Source organism: Alligator mississippiensis, chromosome 14 (genome assembly GCF_030867095.1).
Source record: "Alligator mississippiensis isolate rAllMis1 chromosome 14, rAllMis1, whole genome shotgun sequence".
NCBI classification, from domain to species: Eukaryota; Metazoa; Chordata; order Crocodylia; family Alligatoridae; genus Alligator; species Alligator mississippiensis.
Genome location: NC_081837.1, coordinates 1,833,597 through 1,851,532, shown reverse-complemented (window position 1 = coordinate 1,851,532; position 17,936 = coordinate 1,833,597). Strand labels below are relative to the sequence as shown.

Genomic DNA, 17,936 nt, shown 5'->3' with positions numbered 1-17,936 from the left:
ATTGGGCTTCCTTCTGCCAACTCCCTACCGTGCCTTGAAAGGGCCATTATGCTTGAAATCATCCTTCCTATCATGTGCCACGCACCCACCCTCTCTTGAAATTCATTCTTCTCTTCTGAGACTGTTTCCCAGTTCAAGATCCCCACAAGATCTGGCAATGCCAACACCAGAAGCAGTGGCCTATGCAGAATATTGGGAAGAGACCAGAGAGAAAGGTCGGATTGGAGGCACAACAACGAAGACAACTATTAAAAACAGCAGCAGCCACAGAGGCGCTGGGAAGGTGAACAAAATGAATCAATCCGATGCACGGCTCTGAAAGAACCCAGGCGGCCAAGAGCATCCAGTCTCATCGTGGAATTACGGATCGTATTTTGCTTACGTCTCTGTGGAGCATGTCTTCCTCTCTCCTCCACAAGCTCTTTAAAGTGAGTTATTCTGAACAGAATAATATGTATTGACAGGGCAGATCAATACAGGCTTCACTCTAGGATGCCATTAGCACTAGAATGAAGTTGAAAGGTTATTGGTACATTGGAAGTGTATCAGTCTTCGATGAGTATAAACAGCTGGGTGACAAGCACGCGTAAAATGCACCTTTCTGACTGAGAACTCTCCAAGAACATATTAATTAGCTCTGAAGTTGCACAAATTCCTTAGGACATCGGGAACTATCAGAGGCCTTAAACCAATTCTTGTTTCCAGCTTTTGTCGGTCACCATCAGCATTCTTTTTTATATACTTTTCACACAAAATCAGCATAGCAGAAACTAAACTGCTGGCTATCTGGAAAAGCAGTTGGGCATGCAGCCACCTTGCTTATGAGCTCATCAAATAAGCAAGGCCAGGTTGGTTTCAGCTCTTGGATGGAAGACAAAGACATGCAAGGCAGTACTGACTTGGCATCGACAACTCGGTAGGCAGATTGCTTCCTTCCAAATCTGTACAGAACAAATGCCTTAGTACGGTGACAGTAGGTTGTGTCTTGGCTGGAGGAGCGGTCTCTCCAATTCAATGTGAAACTAAGCTTCTCGCTACCAGGTCATTAAACAGCCCAATGCCATTCTATATAAAAAGGACAGCATTAATGCCAAGACCTGGTCAATTTTAATTTAGGGTTTCTGAATTGTGCCCACTTGAAATTCTGCTGGTAATTTTAACTGGGCATGGCAGTCCTACCCCAAAACATCCACTGTATTGCAGCGTACTATGAGCAACTACCGTGCCACCTCCAGAGGTGCTTGATGATATTCTTATGTCGCTTGTAAAGTGCTCTGAAATGAAAGGAGCTATAGAAATGCAAGGTATTCTGAGCCAAAGAGGGTAAAATTAATGCCTCTGGTCCCCAACACTGTCATATGTGGTCTCCCCATTGCTTGCTTAGTGTCTGTCTGACTTGGTTGATTAATGTCCTCTACGCTATGGGAAGCACAAAGGGAGGTCAGCCACGCATCGAACACCGTGGTCCAGGAGTCTTTTAAGAGCAGCGACACACACACATGCACACGGCAACATTGTGTGTTTCCCCGAGTACCGGAACTTGGCCCAATACATGGGAATTATCAGCTTTACAGTAGAGATCCCTTTCAAGCCTAAAATTAACATCTGAGGGAAAAAGGAATAAGCTAGGCAATCTGTCCTTACTGGGATAGAGAATGCAATAAAGAAAGGCATGTAAACAGGAGGCAGAGACTCTCAGCAGGGATAATCGGTTACATACAGAAAGCAGGTTTCTGTTGCGTGCTGTAAAAGATTTGCAAATAAGACTCATACAGCTGTCAAGCAGTATTGGGTGTTAAATGCGTGTCAGTGGCAAGGTTCTTTATATAAATGTGTAAATTAAATATGCCAAGTTTTCTTCCCCTACTGTTCTAGGTATTACAATCAACAGAAGACTACAAAGCATTCATTTTCTACTAAGAATAGCTTTCAGGGAAAACTGGTTGGGGGGGGATAGAGGGGAGAGTAATTTGGTAAAGACAGGTGGGATTTCAGGGCTGCACACAGGGGTACTTTCTCCAGGAACTGAAACTGGTTTCATAGTTATTGCTGAAATCCTCAAACAGCATCCCCTCATCCCCTGTCTTGAAGTAGGCTATGCGTTTTCTTACAACGCATCCGGTGACTCATTAAAGCAGCCAGCAATTTACTGAAGTGGAGATAGAAGATGACTGCCAGAATACACAGAGTGTTGCTGAGCTACATGCAGGATACCTTTGGGAAATCATTACGAGACCCTGTTACGGAACGAGGAGTTAATGTTTTGACACCCGATGAGAAAAGCAGTCTATTTCATAAAATGAGGGAATCAAAGGCTAATACTTTAAAGTGCAGAGATTATGTATTTTAAAAACTTTCCTAATTGGTATCATTTAGTAAACCGAAGAATTTGGATCTACTAGACATTCTTGAGAAAGAAAAGGTTGGGCAATATACATTTAGTAATGATACAGTAAAACACACAATTTCCTGGAATCAAGTTCCCCTGAATAATACTTAAACTGGATTTCAGCTACTAGCTGAATATATTGGAACTCAGCTAAAAAGCATTCATGTATTCTTCATATACACACTGAATGCTCAAAGTGAAACTAAGCTCTTACCTTCATAACACAATCGATATTCCCAGATAAGTGCAAAGTATTATAAGAATGAACTGAGAGAACCCTTTTGGGACCTCATTTCTAAACAATGAAATCCGAAGTTCTCCGAGCATATTGTCTGGCAGTAGAGATCAATTGTAAGAAAAGGAATAATTAACCTACCAACATAGGTTTTCATCGGGTTTTGTTAATTCAGCATCACCTGTTGTGCTTTGGCTCTCGCTCAGCCAGTTTTGGATTATTTTCAAACAGAAAAAGCAAAGAATCATGTATAACAATACCCAAATGTGCAAATAAAGTGTTGGATACATACAGAATAGGATACAAGTTATACTAAGATCTTATTATGGCTTATGGATGTGGCCACCAATCTCCAACTCGGAACAGTATATTCTGTTCAGACTCTTCACTCTCAAAAGGCACAGGGGAAAAAAGGAAACTATTTCCAAGGTAAAATTAATTAAACCCTGCACCCTTTAAAAAATTAGCATGTGTGTCATACTTAACTCTTTGCCACAATGGCATCATGAAGGTGGGAGGAAAACCAGAGAAAATAGTTCTCCTAAAAATTATTTTTAAGTTGGAGATCATTTCACCCCCTTATGTCGCTACAATATTCTCCCAAGTTTTAATTCCATTTTAACGGGGCTTTTTTTTTTTTCTGGTCTTGAAATATAAGCCTGCGTGCTGTAAGGGACTGAGATTAAGAGAAAATTTCCCAGTGTGAGCTGGTTATTTCACACCTGCATAGTTTAATATCTACATCAGGATGGTCACTGATGGCATCTGGCACTCAGCCCTAGCAGAAGTCTTGCCAAGCTACTGCGTTTGTATACTTATCTAGTATATAAATTATATTCATATGATAGACCCATTCAAATGGTAATAAAACAGAATATTCCAACTCATCCAAAGTAGACATGGCCAAAGGACATATGCATCGGCCCTTTGGCCGCCTCTTCCCCACCCCAGCAAGGGTCTCTGTGAGCAGTTACCCCACTGAGGTTAAGTAACAAGATCAAACACACAATATTTCCTAAAGATGGTTCAGAAATCTCCCATCTTCTCCACCGCATCATAATCAGGATTGTCAAACGCAGGGCTTACAGCCAAGCATTAATGTTAAATACATTTAAAATTCACTTCTGAAAAGCCCACAAACACTATCCTATTTTAACAAAATGCAGTCACGCACCTTATGCTCACTCACACATGCTCCAAGTGCTCTTAGAATTGATGTTTGAAAAGATTTTTCCACCAGCCACTTACATTTTTCCCTTTGGCTACAGAGCCCAACACAACTGTATCACCAGAGAGGGGGTTTCCAGAAGCAACCTCGGAAACAGCTTGAGAAGAGGCAGAACCACAGGTTCACCGGAGGGATGCTCGGTGCTCAGCGCGTGAGAGCCACCGCGTGTGCTTGCACACAAAGCCGCACGGCTCTGGCCTCTCCTCTCCACGAATGCCATCCAAGGTCGTGTCCACACATTTTCCGTTGGGAATGGCCAATTCCAGTCACTCAAATCAAATGATCCAAGTGCCTCTAAGTGTCTTAGGGTGACATCTTTTATTGGACCGACTATGTATTTGGGAGAGAGTTAGACAAGCTTTTGGAAGCAAGACATTCTTCGTCAGGTCTTACCCTACTCATAGCTCTTCGGCTACTTTAAAAAATGGAGACGCAGTTAGCCACGTTAGTCTGAAGCCAGCCAGAAAGCAGGCTAGATTTGCACCTTGCAGACTAACTAAATTAGAGAGATATACAGCACAAGTTTTCCTGAGCTGAAACCCACTTCATAAGGTGTTGTGAAAGGCTGTGCACAGATCAGTGTATAATATGGAGAGTGATTTGAATGCAAAAATAGAAAGGGAGGGGGGACAAAGGAGGGGAGTAAGAAGAAAAGTAGCAAGAGAAGAACCCATAGGCACAAAGGGGTCACAGAAGCGGAGATGTGTGCATGGGCTCCCACCGCCCCTGGGTGCACAGGGTCAGCAATGTAAGCTCTCCACTCTGGGGGGCCTCAGCAACCAGCTCTCTCTACACACAGCTCTGGGTAAGGAGAACAAAGTCTCTAACTGGGAGACTTCCCCAAGATTACCTGAATGTGCCTACAAAGCCCTAGTTACAACCTGTCATCCCGCTCCTTCCCCTTGCTACATCAGACAGTTTTACATAATCCATCTCATTTAGAACAGCAGCTCTCTCGGGTCAAAGCCTCATCTCCCTGCTGCCGGTTGCAAGGTGCCATGCACAGCACCTTTAACCGCAAGGAATAATCAAGTGCTTCTCTGAAAAGATGTAGGGGACATCATCTACAGGCCTGTCCAAGAGCACGCCTACCACAGACAATGCACGAAACAGTGCTTAAGGAAATGTGGAGTTTTTTCCCACAAAAATAACAATCTCATCTCAACATGCTGTTTTGAGGATTAACAGGTGCCTGGGCTCGACTCATCAATTCTTCCAACTACTCAGGCAGAGGAAAGGTCCGATTCTTCATGGCTCGTGATTAGCAGGTACCCAGCAGTGATTCCTTTCTGTTCGTTAACCCACCACACAACTCTGATTCCTACCCTACTTAAAGCAGCGTTACAACCTGTGCTCAGGCCAGAACGTCGGCTGTAAATCTCCGTGCAGCATTTCAGAAGTTAAGAGGGAGGACCTGGAGTTAAGTCCAATGCTAAGGAATTTTTCCTCGTTTAGATTACATAACTGTCTGTTCGATCTCTCATTATTTGTCTCCCTGCTGATTCAGTTTAGCTTTAAAATGCATACATTGCTGTTTCTGGCATGACGCACTCATTACTAAAAAGCACCTGGCAGAAAGGCCCGTCAGTTTATCCACGCACTTGAAACAAATGTTCGCAAAACGCGTGGAATTTGGATGCGACTGAAACTTTCCTCGCACATTTCTGTTTTTCTGTTGTATGTTCAAACAGCTCAAGTACAGCTGCTAACAGCTACGCAGTGCCAGGTTGCAACCCTGATCCCCTGTGCCAGTATGAAACTAAGCAAATACTCATTTCCAGCCACTACAAGCACAGCTACAATCTAGCACGAGCTCCACAGCAGCACTCATTTTTTAACTGACATTTTTTAGCATTTGTTTTGGAGCCTACCGACACGTAGGGTATCCCGTTGCCTGAAGACATGCCACGATGCGCGCTACACGCTCTGTCAGTGGGGCTGCTCATTCAAATCTACATCAATGTAAAGTTAAAATAAAGCTCCAAAGCAGAAAGCTACGCTTTTAAAGCTAAATAACTGAAGAGCTCCTGGGACTACTGCTTCATGATGCATCCTGTGAACCATAGCCTCTCATACGTTTCCACTGAACTTCATGACAACAGGCGGGTGCGTGCTGAAAGCGGAGAACACGTTTAAACTCTGACCTGAAACTGTCGTGACAATTCTGCGCAGGCCAAGCTTTCCTTCCGGCGCTGCTCTCAATTATGCTCAGATTTAAAGATGGATCCTCAGAGCAGAGCCAACAAGGGCAAGGGATAAGGGAAAACCTTTCAAAAGATGTAAATGACTTCACACCACCATCTCATCACTTCCGCAGAGACCGCTCAACTACGGTATCTTTTCCTCGCCACCCCTCCATCCTATTCTGCTAGACTCTGCAATGAAGGTGAAATTTAATGTGGGCACAATATTGCCCAAACATTCAAGAAATGTGTCAGATCCCAAAAGCATCTTTAGGCAGTCCAAAAAGAATGAGATTTTTATTAAGAGGTTAAATCACACTGAACCCAAGTTGGTGGGATTTTTAAATCTGTTCGCTGATTTTTGAAGCTCCTGTGTGGTAGAAGGCCGAACTTCTTTCCTGCTCCAGCAGTTGCAGATACCACATAAACGCTGCCTCTCTTTAGATCATTACTGAGACTGAACTGGGGATCTTTGCATGAGAAAGCATGTTCCTTTATCATTTCAGCTACAGAATCAAACCTTGGGGCAGGAAGTCAACCTTTATCACCAGTCAAGCTGGCAGGGGATGATACAGAACCACATCAAATTGATGTAGATCAGAGAAATATTTAATTCTCCCATGTTCCTTCTAAAAGACTGCTGGCCATCATGGTGGAGTGATGACTTAGTCTGAAGTGATCTCAGCACATGCTGTCATTTTACCTGTGAAACGTATGATCACACTTTCTTGTGACTCAATAAAATGACCAAGGGCCCTGATGTGGAGTAGCACAGCACACCTCTAGATTACAGGGAGCTATGCTGAGAGGGAGGCTTTCCACCCTTCTTTTTAGGCTTTAAGCTGAAACGGTGCAAAGCAGAGGTTTCCATGCCATCAGTGCCTACAGGAGGCATCAAAACCATACTATGCATGACAAAAACAACAGAAGTCCAACAAAGAGTACATGGTAATCTGCTCAAGGCAGAAACTTTGTTTCGCTATATAGCATTTTGCATGTTTGTGCGCCTTATTCACGTGCCAAGAGTTACGAAATTCTCTATTTTTGTAAAACTGACGGGGACAGAGATGGTTCTGTGCTCAGGACACTCATTAGTCCTGAATGAAGCAATTCTGACTATGTTTATACTTTAGCTGGCTTCAAAAACAATGAGGCAAGGAAAACCTCGGTTTCTTCCAGTTTTTTACTTGTGAAATCCCTAGAAGAGGGTGAAGCCAGACAACATCTGTGGCACTACTGACCAACTAAACAGAAATGTTGCAGCCTGTTTAGCAAACTAGAACATAAATCATGGAAAAAAGGGTAGCTGGCATATACTCACAAGCTGAGGATTAGAGCACATTTAGAGCCAAAGAATGGAGGAATATTTTTCTCTTACCTGTCCCACTATATACGTTACTTGAATTTTTAGAGATAGCCGGCAATTTTCCCCCAAAGTAACAACTTGTACTGACAATCACCCCCGTGACTTTTTGCCATATATATATTTTTTTATTTCTGAAATTAGTTACCAGCAACAGGTTGCAGCTTGTTGCCTGATGCTTCAAACTAGAAGAACCCTTCAACAAAAGCATGCTGCAAAAAGCATGCTAAATGAAAAAAAAAAGATATGGTAGCTAGATTGCAAGAAAAATTGTTTGTTATTTTGAGAGCGTGACAAAGTTTGAAAGTGCAACAGGAAATCTGAGAACACTAAATACATATATTTAGATGTGGACAGACATTTATGCGTAGTCTGCCCAAGAGAAGCAAATGCAGCTCCAGAAGAGCACAGTTGAAGGTATTGCATCCTACACACTGTCTGGGCAGAAATACATTGCTTTGGGAAAACGTGTGGCATAAGGGTGTTTAACAGTTCTTAAGAAAAATGAATTTATTGTTTATGAAACATTCAAATTACCAGCCTAGGGAAAATATGCCTTTGTACAATCAAGGGACAGCTCCGGCACAGATACCAGCAGAACAAAGATTTGCACACATCCATCCATTGCCACGGAGGAATCAGAGAGGCCAACTCAGTCCGTACCTTCTCTGCTGAGGCTTGGCTAGTCCTTCATGGCGGTGTTGCTAGCTAGCACAGCCACCTCCCCGCCTGTACCTGGGCACTTGTCCTTCAAGGCTCGACAAACACAAAAGATACTTTCCAACGGTTCCATGTTGGCTGCTTACTAATAATCCTTTAAAAAAATCTATTAATGATTTCACAGCTTTTTGAATTATACCCAAATAACGAAACAGCAGATGCAACCCGTGAAGGCAAGCAGGCAGTAGTAGCCAGATACGCTAATTACATTTCACTCAACAAAGGAATCAGCATTCTAACAGCTTTGCTGCAAATTCCACATGTTTTAATTGGTTACCAATAGACAAGGCTCTAATTAAGAGCTGGATGACTTCTAACTGGTTAATTCACTTAAGAAGCAGTGGGTGTTACTGCCAATTAATATCATGCCCAAACGTTTGTAATTACTGGAGGAGGACAGGAAAAAGGAGCAAAGGGAAAATTCATTCTGGCTTCAAGCAGAGCCTGAACCGTTAACACATGCACCTGAAACCAAACACTGCAAATTAAGTTATATGTCCCGCTAATGTGCTTGTGGTTACCAAACCAACAAGATTTCTAGAACGTACAATGAAGATGGTTTCTGGCATAAGTGATAGAGAGCTACCTCAATACCATTAATAAACCATGTACACTCCCAAAGTTAACCTATTAACACCACACACACGTCGCCACTGAATGGCAAAGAGTTCAGAATCGTAACCATTCAGTAAGTACATGACAGGCAGCAATCGCAGAAAAGCTGGTCTCCAGGTCTGACTGCAGGCAGCTGGATACCAGTAACACCTTAGTGCAGTAGTTCCCAGTTCAGGGCAGGCTGCCAAACCCACCAGGGAACCTGGGTAAATATTGGGTGGTTACCACACCCGAGTGCTGCAGCAGCTTCTCCTGTTGGCTCCTGTATTGGTATCTGCATGAGCTGTAATTGCACCATGTAGAAATCTGCTAGATCTCCACCAGCATCAATACAGAGGGAGGGTGTGTGACTCAAGCAAGAACACATTAGGAGACACTGCATTTCAAGGCTCATCTCTGGCCTTTTATTCCTCTAACTAGAGGGCTGGAGACTACAATAAAAGTGGAGTCACCTCTTAGTTTTCACAGGAGCGAGACAGTCAGCGAAAGAGGGCCCTTTAGAAAAGGTCGGTGCAAGTATGGTGACGAAGCGTGCGTCCAGGGAGAGAGGGCTCTCTGGACTGAGATGGCAGAGTAAAACAGAAGTGGTGCCACGTTGCAGGTGTCTTCAGAGGCACTTGAATGGAGTGGGAGGCGCTCAGGTAAACAAGCATCCATCTTTGCAGATAACAGAGCTGACCACTAATGGCTTCCTTTATCCCAGAGCGCCTCATAGTGCATTACCGGGCTTTAACACATTCCCCTACTACACTAAGTGTACTGAGCTAACTGCATGTTAGCTAGCCAGCCCTTAATGGATACCATTCAAGCCTTGCTGCATCTCTAATTACTCTTACTGATCACTTATGCCATTAAATGCATTATCTGAAATCAAATCTTCCTTTCAGACTTTTTCTTGTAAGCAATCTAAAACTTAAAGCTATTATTTCAGGCACTCTTAATTATTGGTTCACTAAGCCCCACGGTTAGAGGCCTGAGACGGGCACATCATCGAAAACTATTCTGTGACAGAATGTGATGCCACTCTGACATTTCTGGCCCAGGGAGAGAAGGCAGCATTCCAGTACTTGAAATATGCTAAAATAGGAGGTAAGCGATTGCAATAATATAAATCTATAAATCGCAATAAAGACCCCCAACCGTTACTAGTAAAATCTATGTGGCTTACATGGACAGCAAAACTAAGGAGTGAATGTGACTAAGGAGTGCAAGCAAACAGGAAGCGCTAGTCCTTTAATGAGAAAGTTGTTCAAGACTTTCAGAAGAATTCTGAATACTTTAACCTGAATGACTGCAGCTAAAATAAGTCGTGTCTTATTTTTTTATAATTTCTCTACATCTCTGCATATCAGTCTAAATCGTTGCTTGAAACAGGTAAATCTTTCAATGACAGCATTATATTGCTCTAGAATAAGTGGAAAGAATTGAATGTCCGTATTTTATTTCTAAAACGATATGTGAATTATGGACAGTATGGATATTCTATACACAGACTGACTGATAACTTTGAACTGCATCCAAAGTCAATATTGATTGTCCAAAAGATGATAAAAATTAGTAAGCCTATTCCTACCTTATTGTTTCTTCTATCAGCCGATCCGAGCTGCAAGAGAAAACAAAAACTGCAGTTAAAAAAAGGAACAAGCACTAAATATTTTACATCAATACATTAATGTTTTCCAAAACATAACCCTTTACCAGTTTGCCCTTGTGCTGAATTACTTGGGGTGCAAGGTCACTTCACATCAAAATGAGGACTTGGCCTGCATAATGGAAGTCTCAGCAGAAGAAACACAATGGGCATAGATTTTTGGTGAGAGGATAACCTTATTTTTTCCCAATCTTGGACCAGGAGTATAGTCTAACAGCAAAATAATTCAAAATGGTCCAAACTGAAAGCTGAAACTGAATTCACTTGGACCACATCTAGAGACACCGTTTGAGAGCTGCTCAGAAAACACTGCGATGCTTTGCATGATGGAAACATAGGACAGATAACTCCCTACCTGACTGCTCCCATTGGTTAACTAAAGTTAACCGATGGTTGGAGATGCTGAAATACTTTCCCCCTCCACCCATCTACGTATGGTCTTGAGAACCACTTGTGCACTACTAAGGACAACCGTTAGCAAAGCAGTCCCATTGCTGCATCACCAGAATTATGAAGCCTGTGGTAGGGTTCAATGAAGAAGACCCTTTAGCGCAAAGAGAAAAGACTTGGGAGGATAGAGTGCACACAAAAGACTTTCTGGGTACATCTACTGTGCATTTAGGTGCTCTTCCCTAATGCACATTACTTTTAGTACCTCCAATATGAGGTATTAAACAAATGTGCATTAGGGTGCCTTAGTGCGCAGTAACGAATGAACAGTTCTTAAGTGATGCTTAATGCGCAGCAGCCTATTTTACTGCGTAGTAACATAATAGCATGGCTTTTTATGTGACGCTTCAATGTTGAGTAAAATAGGCTACTGCGCATTAAAGTGCACGTGTAGACAAGCTCACTGTACTCTGTAACTGAATTAATATGAACATCAAGCTCCTGCTAAAGGAATATCCGCAGGAAGTAAAACCTGAAAAGATAAGTGTCTATTGATAAATGCGGCAAAACCTTCAGGGCAATGCTAGGTACCTGGTCCATGCATCCTCATCACCCTGCAGTATCATCGCCCATCTTTAAATGTAAGAAAATCAAATACGCAATTTAAAAGGCACAGGGGTCAAGGAATGCTCCAGATCTGACCAGGAACATAAAAGCAGAAAGACCCCTCCCTGACCAGCTCGATCAGCACCAACAAAACAAAAAGCTCAGCTCTCTTTAAATCGAGGCTGTGTACCAATATGTGCGTCTTGGGACTCTCTACCTTGCTGATCAACAGTCTGTCTACCTGCCTGCATGCTCAGCTTTCAGGACTCCAGAAGAAACCCTGAGAAAACGTAGCATGTTTGCTAGATGAACCTGGCAAGGAAATCAATCTGACAGAACCAGCCTGTATTGGAAGCAGCATGTGTTAAAGCAGAATTTATTATCATCACAATAAAAGGATTTGGAGGTATTAAGGAGTATGACCCTGCTCCCCACCGGCAGTTAGCTCAAAGGAGCCACCTGAGCAGGGGGAGCTCTGCTGCTTCTTTGCAAGAGTCTACCCAACTTGAAACTTTTCCAAAAACCCACATGCAGAATGGTGATCGCCCACACATCACACTGCCAGGTTCACACTAAAGTAGCAAATTGTGGAGTATTTATACATACTCCCTCTCCAAGGAGCAGATGTCCCTATTTGCCTGTGTTAGGAAAAGTGAAAACAAACAAGCTGCTATTTTCAGCATCGTCCAGATTACTGAAGCATACGGAGACAGACTACCGAAAACCCGAAATATTTAGCCTGAGAAGGAGCAAAGGGGATTCAATTGAGATGCTCAAAATGGGGGGGGAGGGAGAATGGTTCTCTTGATCCTAAAAACCAAGCCACCAGTCAAGAAGTCAGCTGAGCTACAAATAAATTAAAATAATCTAATAAAACTGCTTCCTCTTGCATTCTGTAGACAGCCTGTGGAGCTCCCTAGCAAAGGGGTGCAGAGCCAAGTGCTGTCCTTATGCATAGTAAACAAAAGTAATCACATTTCAAGTTTCAAGGCATCAGCTAATTTGTTGCAAGAGTCGAGAGAGACAGAAATCCCTGTTAGAGATTTCTGGAATCTTCCTTTCTAGTGATACCCAACTTATTTGAGAAGACGTTAAAGCAGGTACCTCGTCTAGCTCAACAGGTGCATTGCGTGGGCGATGCATAATGAGGCTAATCCACAAGGAATAGCGGAGAATGGAGACTGGAGAACAACAGATGGGAAGCACAAATGTGTACAGCTCTTGCATATTAACAATGAAAAAATATTGCAGGATAAAAATCTGTGAGGCCTGGAGAAAGACCTGTTAATTGGAAGGGGCATGTATTTCTGAAAATTCTTGGGGCAAAACCACCATCCTGGCAGTGGTACAGGTAACAGATGATGCCAAGTACACATGTGGGTAGGCTTCCCAGAAACTCTGCCCCAGCCTACAGGGCTGCCTGCCCCAAGACCCACGAGCCCTGCTGGGAACGAGATCAGCAGTAATTAACCAGTATTTTGCCCCAAGAATAACTAGAGCTGCTGACACTAAAAATCTTGAAACAGCAAAAACTGAAAGAAAATTGTGTAAACATGTGGCTTTCCTCCTCTGATAATAACACGGCGTGTCTACACATGCATTACTGCACTTTAGTTAGTGCACATTAAATCTAGCGTCTCCATTAGGAGGGACCAGGAAAATGCACATTAGCCTGTCTTAATGCACATTACCTAGGGCACATTTTTTAAGGGATGCTTCATGTGCATTAACTAAACAGCACTTTTTCTAGTGACATTAAAGCACATTAAAATAGACTGTGGTTCACAACCTATTTGCCACACTGGGCCACACTTGCAGCTCTCAATGTCTTATGTGGGCCACACCCACACAACTTACTTCCTGTGTAAACGTGTTTTAGCAGGATATCTCATGGGTCACAGCAGTGTGCTGACCGGGCCAAGAACCACTGGTCCAGAGCATGAAGCGATGGCTCGTCATTTTGCAGCAGAAGCACTACCCGCTCTATCTTAGAGCGGGTCCTATTTATTCCATTTTATTACTTAAACAGATGATTAGAAAGGTATCGTGTTTAAACGCCTCTATCCCCCAATCTATACAGCAGATTTACAACCAGCTCTATCACACAGACCAGACAATTCACTCGCTGTAACAAGTGGTTTTAATAGTTTTATGGTCAAAACACAGCCTATTCAAAATGCTGTCAGATCGTAACCTGTTAGGGCTGAATGCATAGGAATTTTAACAGATGGCTGTTTGGGAGGAAAAAAAGATATTTCTTCAGTGATAAACAGCATTTATTTTAAGTATGCATATTCGAAACAAGAAGTTGTATGTGTGCCTATTTTCATTGTTATTGCAGCCAACTACCCGGGTGAAGAATCGCTTTTCTTATTAACCTCTTTCTGCCAGATTGACCCAGTGCTGTCACAGAAGAACATATCTACTATAAAGCCACTTGGGCGACCAATACTAAGTGAATCAACTTAGAGGGATCCCTCACTCGTTACATCTCAGCAGAGTAACACTGATGCCAATACTTTAATGAAAGAACAGTGTGTTAAAAAGTCCACTATAAATCACGTAAATCACCTGAGCTTTACCCTGCTCAGAAACACAGAGACACAAAACCCACACCTGTGACACCAAGTCTATGAGACATTGCTGATTTCTGCAAGAGTTCTTCAGACTTTTGCTTCCAAGTAACTAGTAACTTGAACTATATCAAATATGGCAGAATGAAATTGTGCACCTTGTCACCTCTACCTCAAAATCCTGAATCCTAGCAATCAGCAGTTAAGGCAAGAAAAATAAATTAGATTAATTATCAATGTTTTAATAAAATAAAAAGTATTAAAAGAGGAATGAGGTCACTTCATTACCTAATCTGAAGCACAGAAAAATGGTTTCTCTATAAAATTTCATGACTTTGCTGTTCCAACTGAGAACTAATAATCTGCTGCATATTACCCTGTGAACACCTAAGCAAGCAAACAAGAATTCAGGGCAAAATTAATCTGATTCACCATTTGTTTCACATTTCATGTATTTTCAACTGTCGAGACAGATGACATTTTGACAAAGTCACTTAAAAGTACAATATGAAAGTAGTGAGGGAAAGATGCTGAAACCATCAAATACCATAGCAAATGGCACGAATCCAACAGCAGCAATCGCGCATGTGAAACAATCAAACCTTTCCTGCAGTTACGTCACTCTTCCTCTTTGTCATCTAAATATATGGACAGGTAAATTAATTCAAACAGCAAATCAAGCAAAATAGGCACAAGGGAGAGAAGAGACGCCTGCCTGCTATTTCAAGGGGGTTTTTACCACCAAATGTTCCCCACAGCCAGAGTGCTCAAAGAGCTGCGAAACAAGCTGCAGAGCAATAGACTGAATCAATGATTTGGACTGTTTATAAAAGAAGAGTGGGGAAAATCCTGACCTCAGTGAAGATAGTAAGCTTTGCCACCAACATCTGTGTGGCCTGGACCTGACCCGATGGTTTTACCCGTCCAGTTAAGTTGCTGTCAGCAGCACAGTTGATCTGCATGCACACCAAACCCCTTAAAGATGGAGTGGCCCGTTAAAGATGGAGATACAATTAGACGCTTTAAGCATAAAGGTCAGGACCCTTTATCATAACAGACAAAATAATGTAGATAGAAATGAGAAAAGTTACAGAATATCCTGCTAGCTCTCTTTTCCCTTTTGTCCTCCAAGCTCATTTATAAAGTTAACAATTTGACACAGTTCTCCCTTTGGCTGAAAGATTGACAGCCCACCTGAATTCTGCCAAAATGCCTGCTTTAGCTGATTTCTATATTCACAGCCTGCATTACTGGGCCAGGCAACACAAAGCTTTAAGGAATAGCAATGCTGCAGTCACACTGATATTTGTCTTGCAGAGTGTACCCCACTATACCGTACAAATCATTCTGAAAAGCACAGAATCACAGAAAATTAGTGTCAGAAGGGACCTCAGGAGGTCATCTAGTCCAACCCTCTGCTCAAAGCAGGACCAGCCCCAACTATATCAAATACAAGTGGAGAGTCTAAAGGGGAAAAAAAGAGCAAAATGCAAAAAACAAAACATGTATCTTTGGGCAGGCAGTAAGAAAAAAAAAATAACCTTAAAATTTGGATTACTCAATGTTGCAAGAATATAAGTAGAAAATAAAAAGCACATGAATGAGCTGAGCCTACTTCTCACTTACAGTAGGTTAAGAACATACATGCAGGCAGCTACTGTAGGAAACCTGAATTCACTTCCTAACTCATCTCTGGGTAACTTGTTCAAGTGCCCATTCTCAGAGGCCTTTCAAAATGCAGTGATTTTCATAGCAACAATTCATAATATTACCTAGAATTTCTGGCTTTCCATAGAAAAATTCTCAAATCACTGCAAGCAGCTTCCATCTTTGTGATGCCTGTCCCTAAAAATGAAAAAGAGCCCTATGCTGATAACACAAAAGTCCGTGCTACGCCTCTGTAAAGTAATAGCAGGCTGAGGTTCACAAACAGCATGCGACATAAAGGAGCGATAGGGGGATAGATTGAAATATAAAGCACAGATCTCTGATCACCAACATAAATCACCAGATCTGAAAAGGTGTAATCACTCAAAAACAGTAATGACTTGAGATGAAATGGATGTTTTCAGGGATGAATGGCTTCCTCGGACTAAAACCATTTTGAGAGCAGATGGAGAGAGGTACAAATAGCTGCGAAACTGCAAGCTTTTGCAGGTTTTGCTTCATATGTTAATTGAAATAAAATCTGGAAGATAAAGAGATTGAGTGTAATAGTTTACAGACTTTACCTTCTAGCAGGGATAATGAAACAAAGTGCAGGATGGCTGCAACTCTTAAAGCATAAAGATCTGTATAAATACACTGGGGGATCATTATACTTTTAGGCGCTGCACAGATGCACAAATCCAAATGCAGAGAGGCAGACACAAATCTTAATGTATTTAGAGAGTGGGCTGGATTCTTCAGACCCCAGTGTAATGAGTTGGACATTTGGGAGACCTTTCAGGAAGACTGGGAAGATACCCAACTGGTAAGGAAACAACGAATTGATGGTGGCGATAAAGAAAATAGCCTTTAATGGAACTGCCGTCAGTAGATGCAGCAGATTGCTTATATTTCAGAAGTACTGAACTACAAATCATCACACTGGCCAGTGGGCATACAAAGTTATATAGAGTCCACCATCTTTCTAGGTGTTTCACATGAAGCCAGAGCATTACAGAAATATGGTAAAGCAAAGAAACACAGAGCTAGCAGCCACTGAACACTTTCTGGAAATGGTCCAAAGGGTAGGGCCCCAGCCAATTTGCCATCCTTGTTTTGGAAGATTTACTTACTAAGACCAGAGACTCACAGAAAGAAACCACAGAGCGCACTCACAAACAGCATGCGACAACATCTGCAAAGTATTTTGTGATCATACTGGGGGGAAATGGTATTTTTAAATGTCTCAAGATGTGAATTATTTGCTTATGTGCCTCCCTCTTCAAAGGACTCCTCAGAAATGTTGCTCTTTAAAGAAGTGAGCCTATCCACCATGAATCCAGTTATCTCCTCTTACTTTGCAATACACGCTTAATACAAGGAACATGGTCAAGCCCCACCATTTTCCCCAATCTGCTCAGATTCTCACTAATCACCTCTACACCAGAAGTAAATTAAGTGGGCTACAAAACCAACTGGTTGGGTGGGACAGAGATGCCCATAAGGAACGTTTTCCCTAGTCATGACAGTGCAGGCTCCTGGAGAGACTGCCCCCCCCCCCCCCCAAATTGTACGTATTACCCATAGGACCAGTGCTAAATGAACTCAAACAGGGCAGGCTTTACTGTAAGTCATTATCAGTAACCACATCCGTAATTTATCGGAACTGCTCTAATGGACTATATTGTTTTTTCTTCAAGTTTTACACACTGTACGCAACAGTGTTAGAAAGGAATGTTGCTTTCATTACTTATTATAACCCAAAGGAGCTATTTCAATTATATCTTTGGACAGCCGCCAAGTAATATGTAATCATATGTAAGCACTTCAAGGAAAAGTTTCACATAAGCTGAACGCTAATCTGACCAAGAGAGAATGGATGCAATCACAGACAACGAGGGCTAGAAGGGACCCCAGGAGGTCCAACCCCCTGCTCCAAGCAGCACCAGCCCAACTACGTCATCTCAGCCAGGGCTTTGTCTAGCCGGGCCTTCAAAACCTCCAAGGATGGAGATCCCACCAGCACCCTAGGTAACCCATTCCAGTGCTTCACCACCCGATACATGGACTTGCACGAGTAGCAGGGTAAAGGGGCGGCTGCACAAACACATCACAGGGCTAGTACTGTTTACTAATTGTAACGAGGCAGACCGCTGATCATCACGGTGCATTCTCAGTTCAGCCACGGACTTACTGTGTAAGCTTGCACAAGTCATTTCACCAGCTGTAATGCTTCCCAGCCTTACAGGTGGGCTGGAAGGAAGACAGGACTGCAGGGGTTAATATCTTCTAAAGGATTACTGTCACCCAAACAGCTTTAAGTGTTGCTTAGGGCA

The 17,936-nt window shown here is 42.5% G+C and overlaps 1 protein-coding gene across 4 annotated transcripts in view; it reads right to left on the bottom strand.

The window, feature by feature from the left end:
- GOSR1 (golgi SNAP receptor complex member 1) overlaps window positions 1–17,936 on the bottom strand; it is a 47,656-nt gene that overhangs the window by 7,481 nt on the left and 22,239 nt on the right. For all 4 annotated transcript variants that reach the window (XM_006275194.4, XM_006275195.4, XM_019494934.2 and 1 more), the window contains exon 7: window positions 10,307–10,336. In XM_006275194.4, coding sequence (XP_006275256.1) covers window positions 10,307–10,336 — 30 coding nt within the window. The remainder of the gene's footprint in view (window positions 1–10,306; window positions 10,337–17,936) is intronic.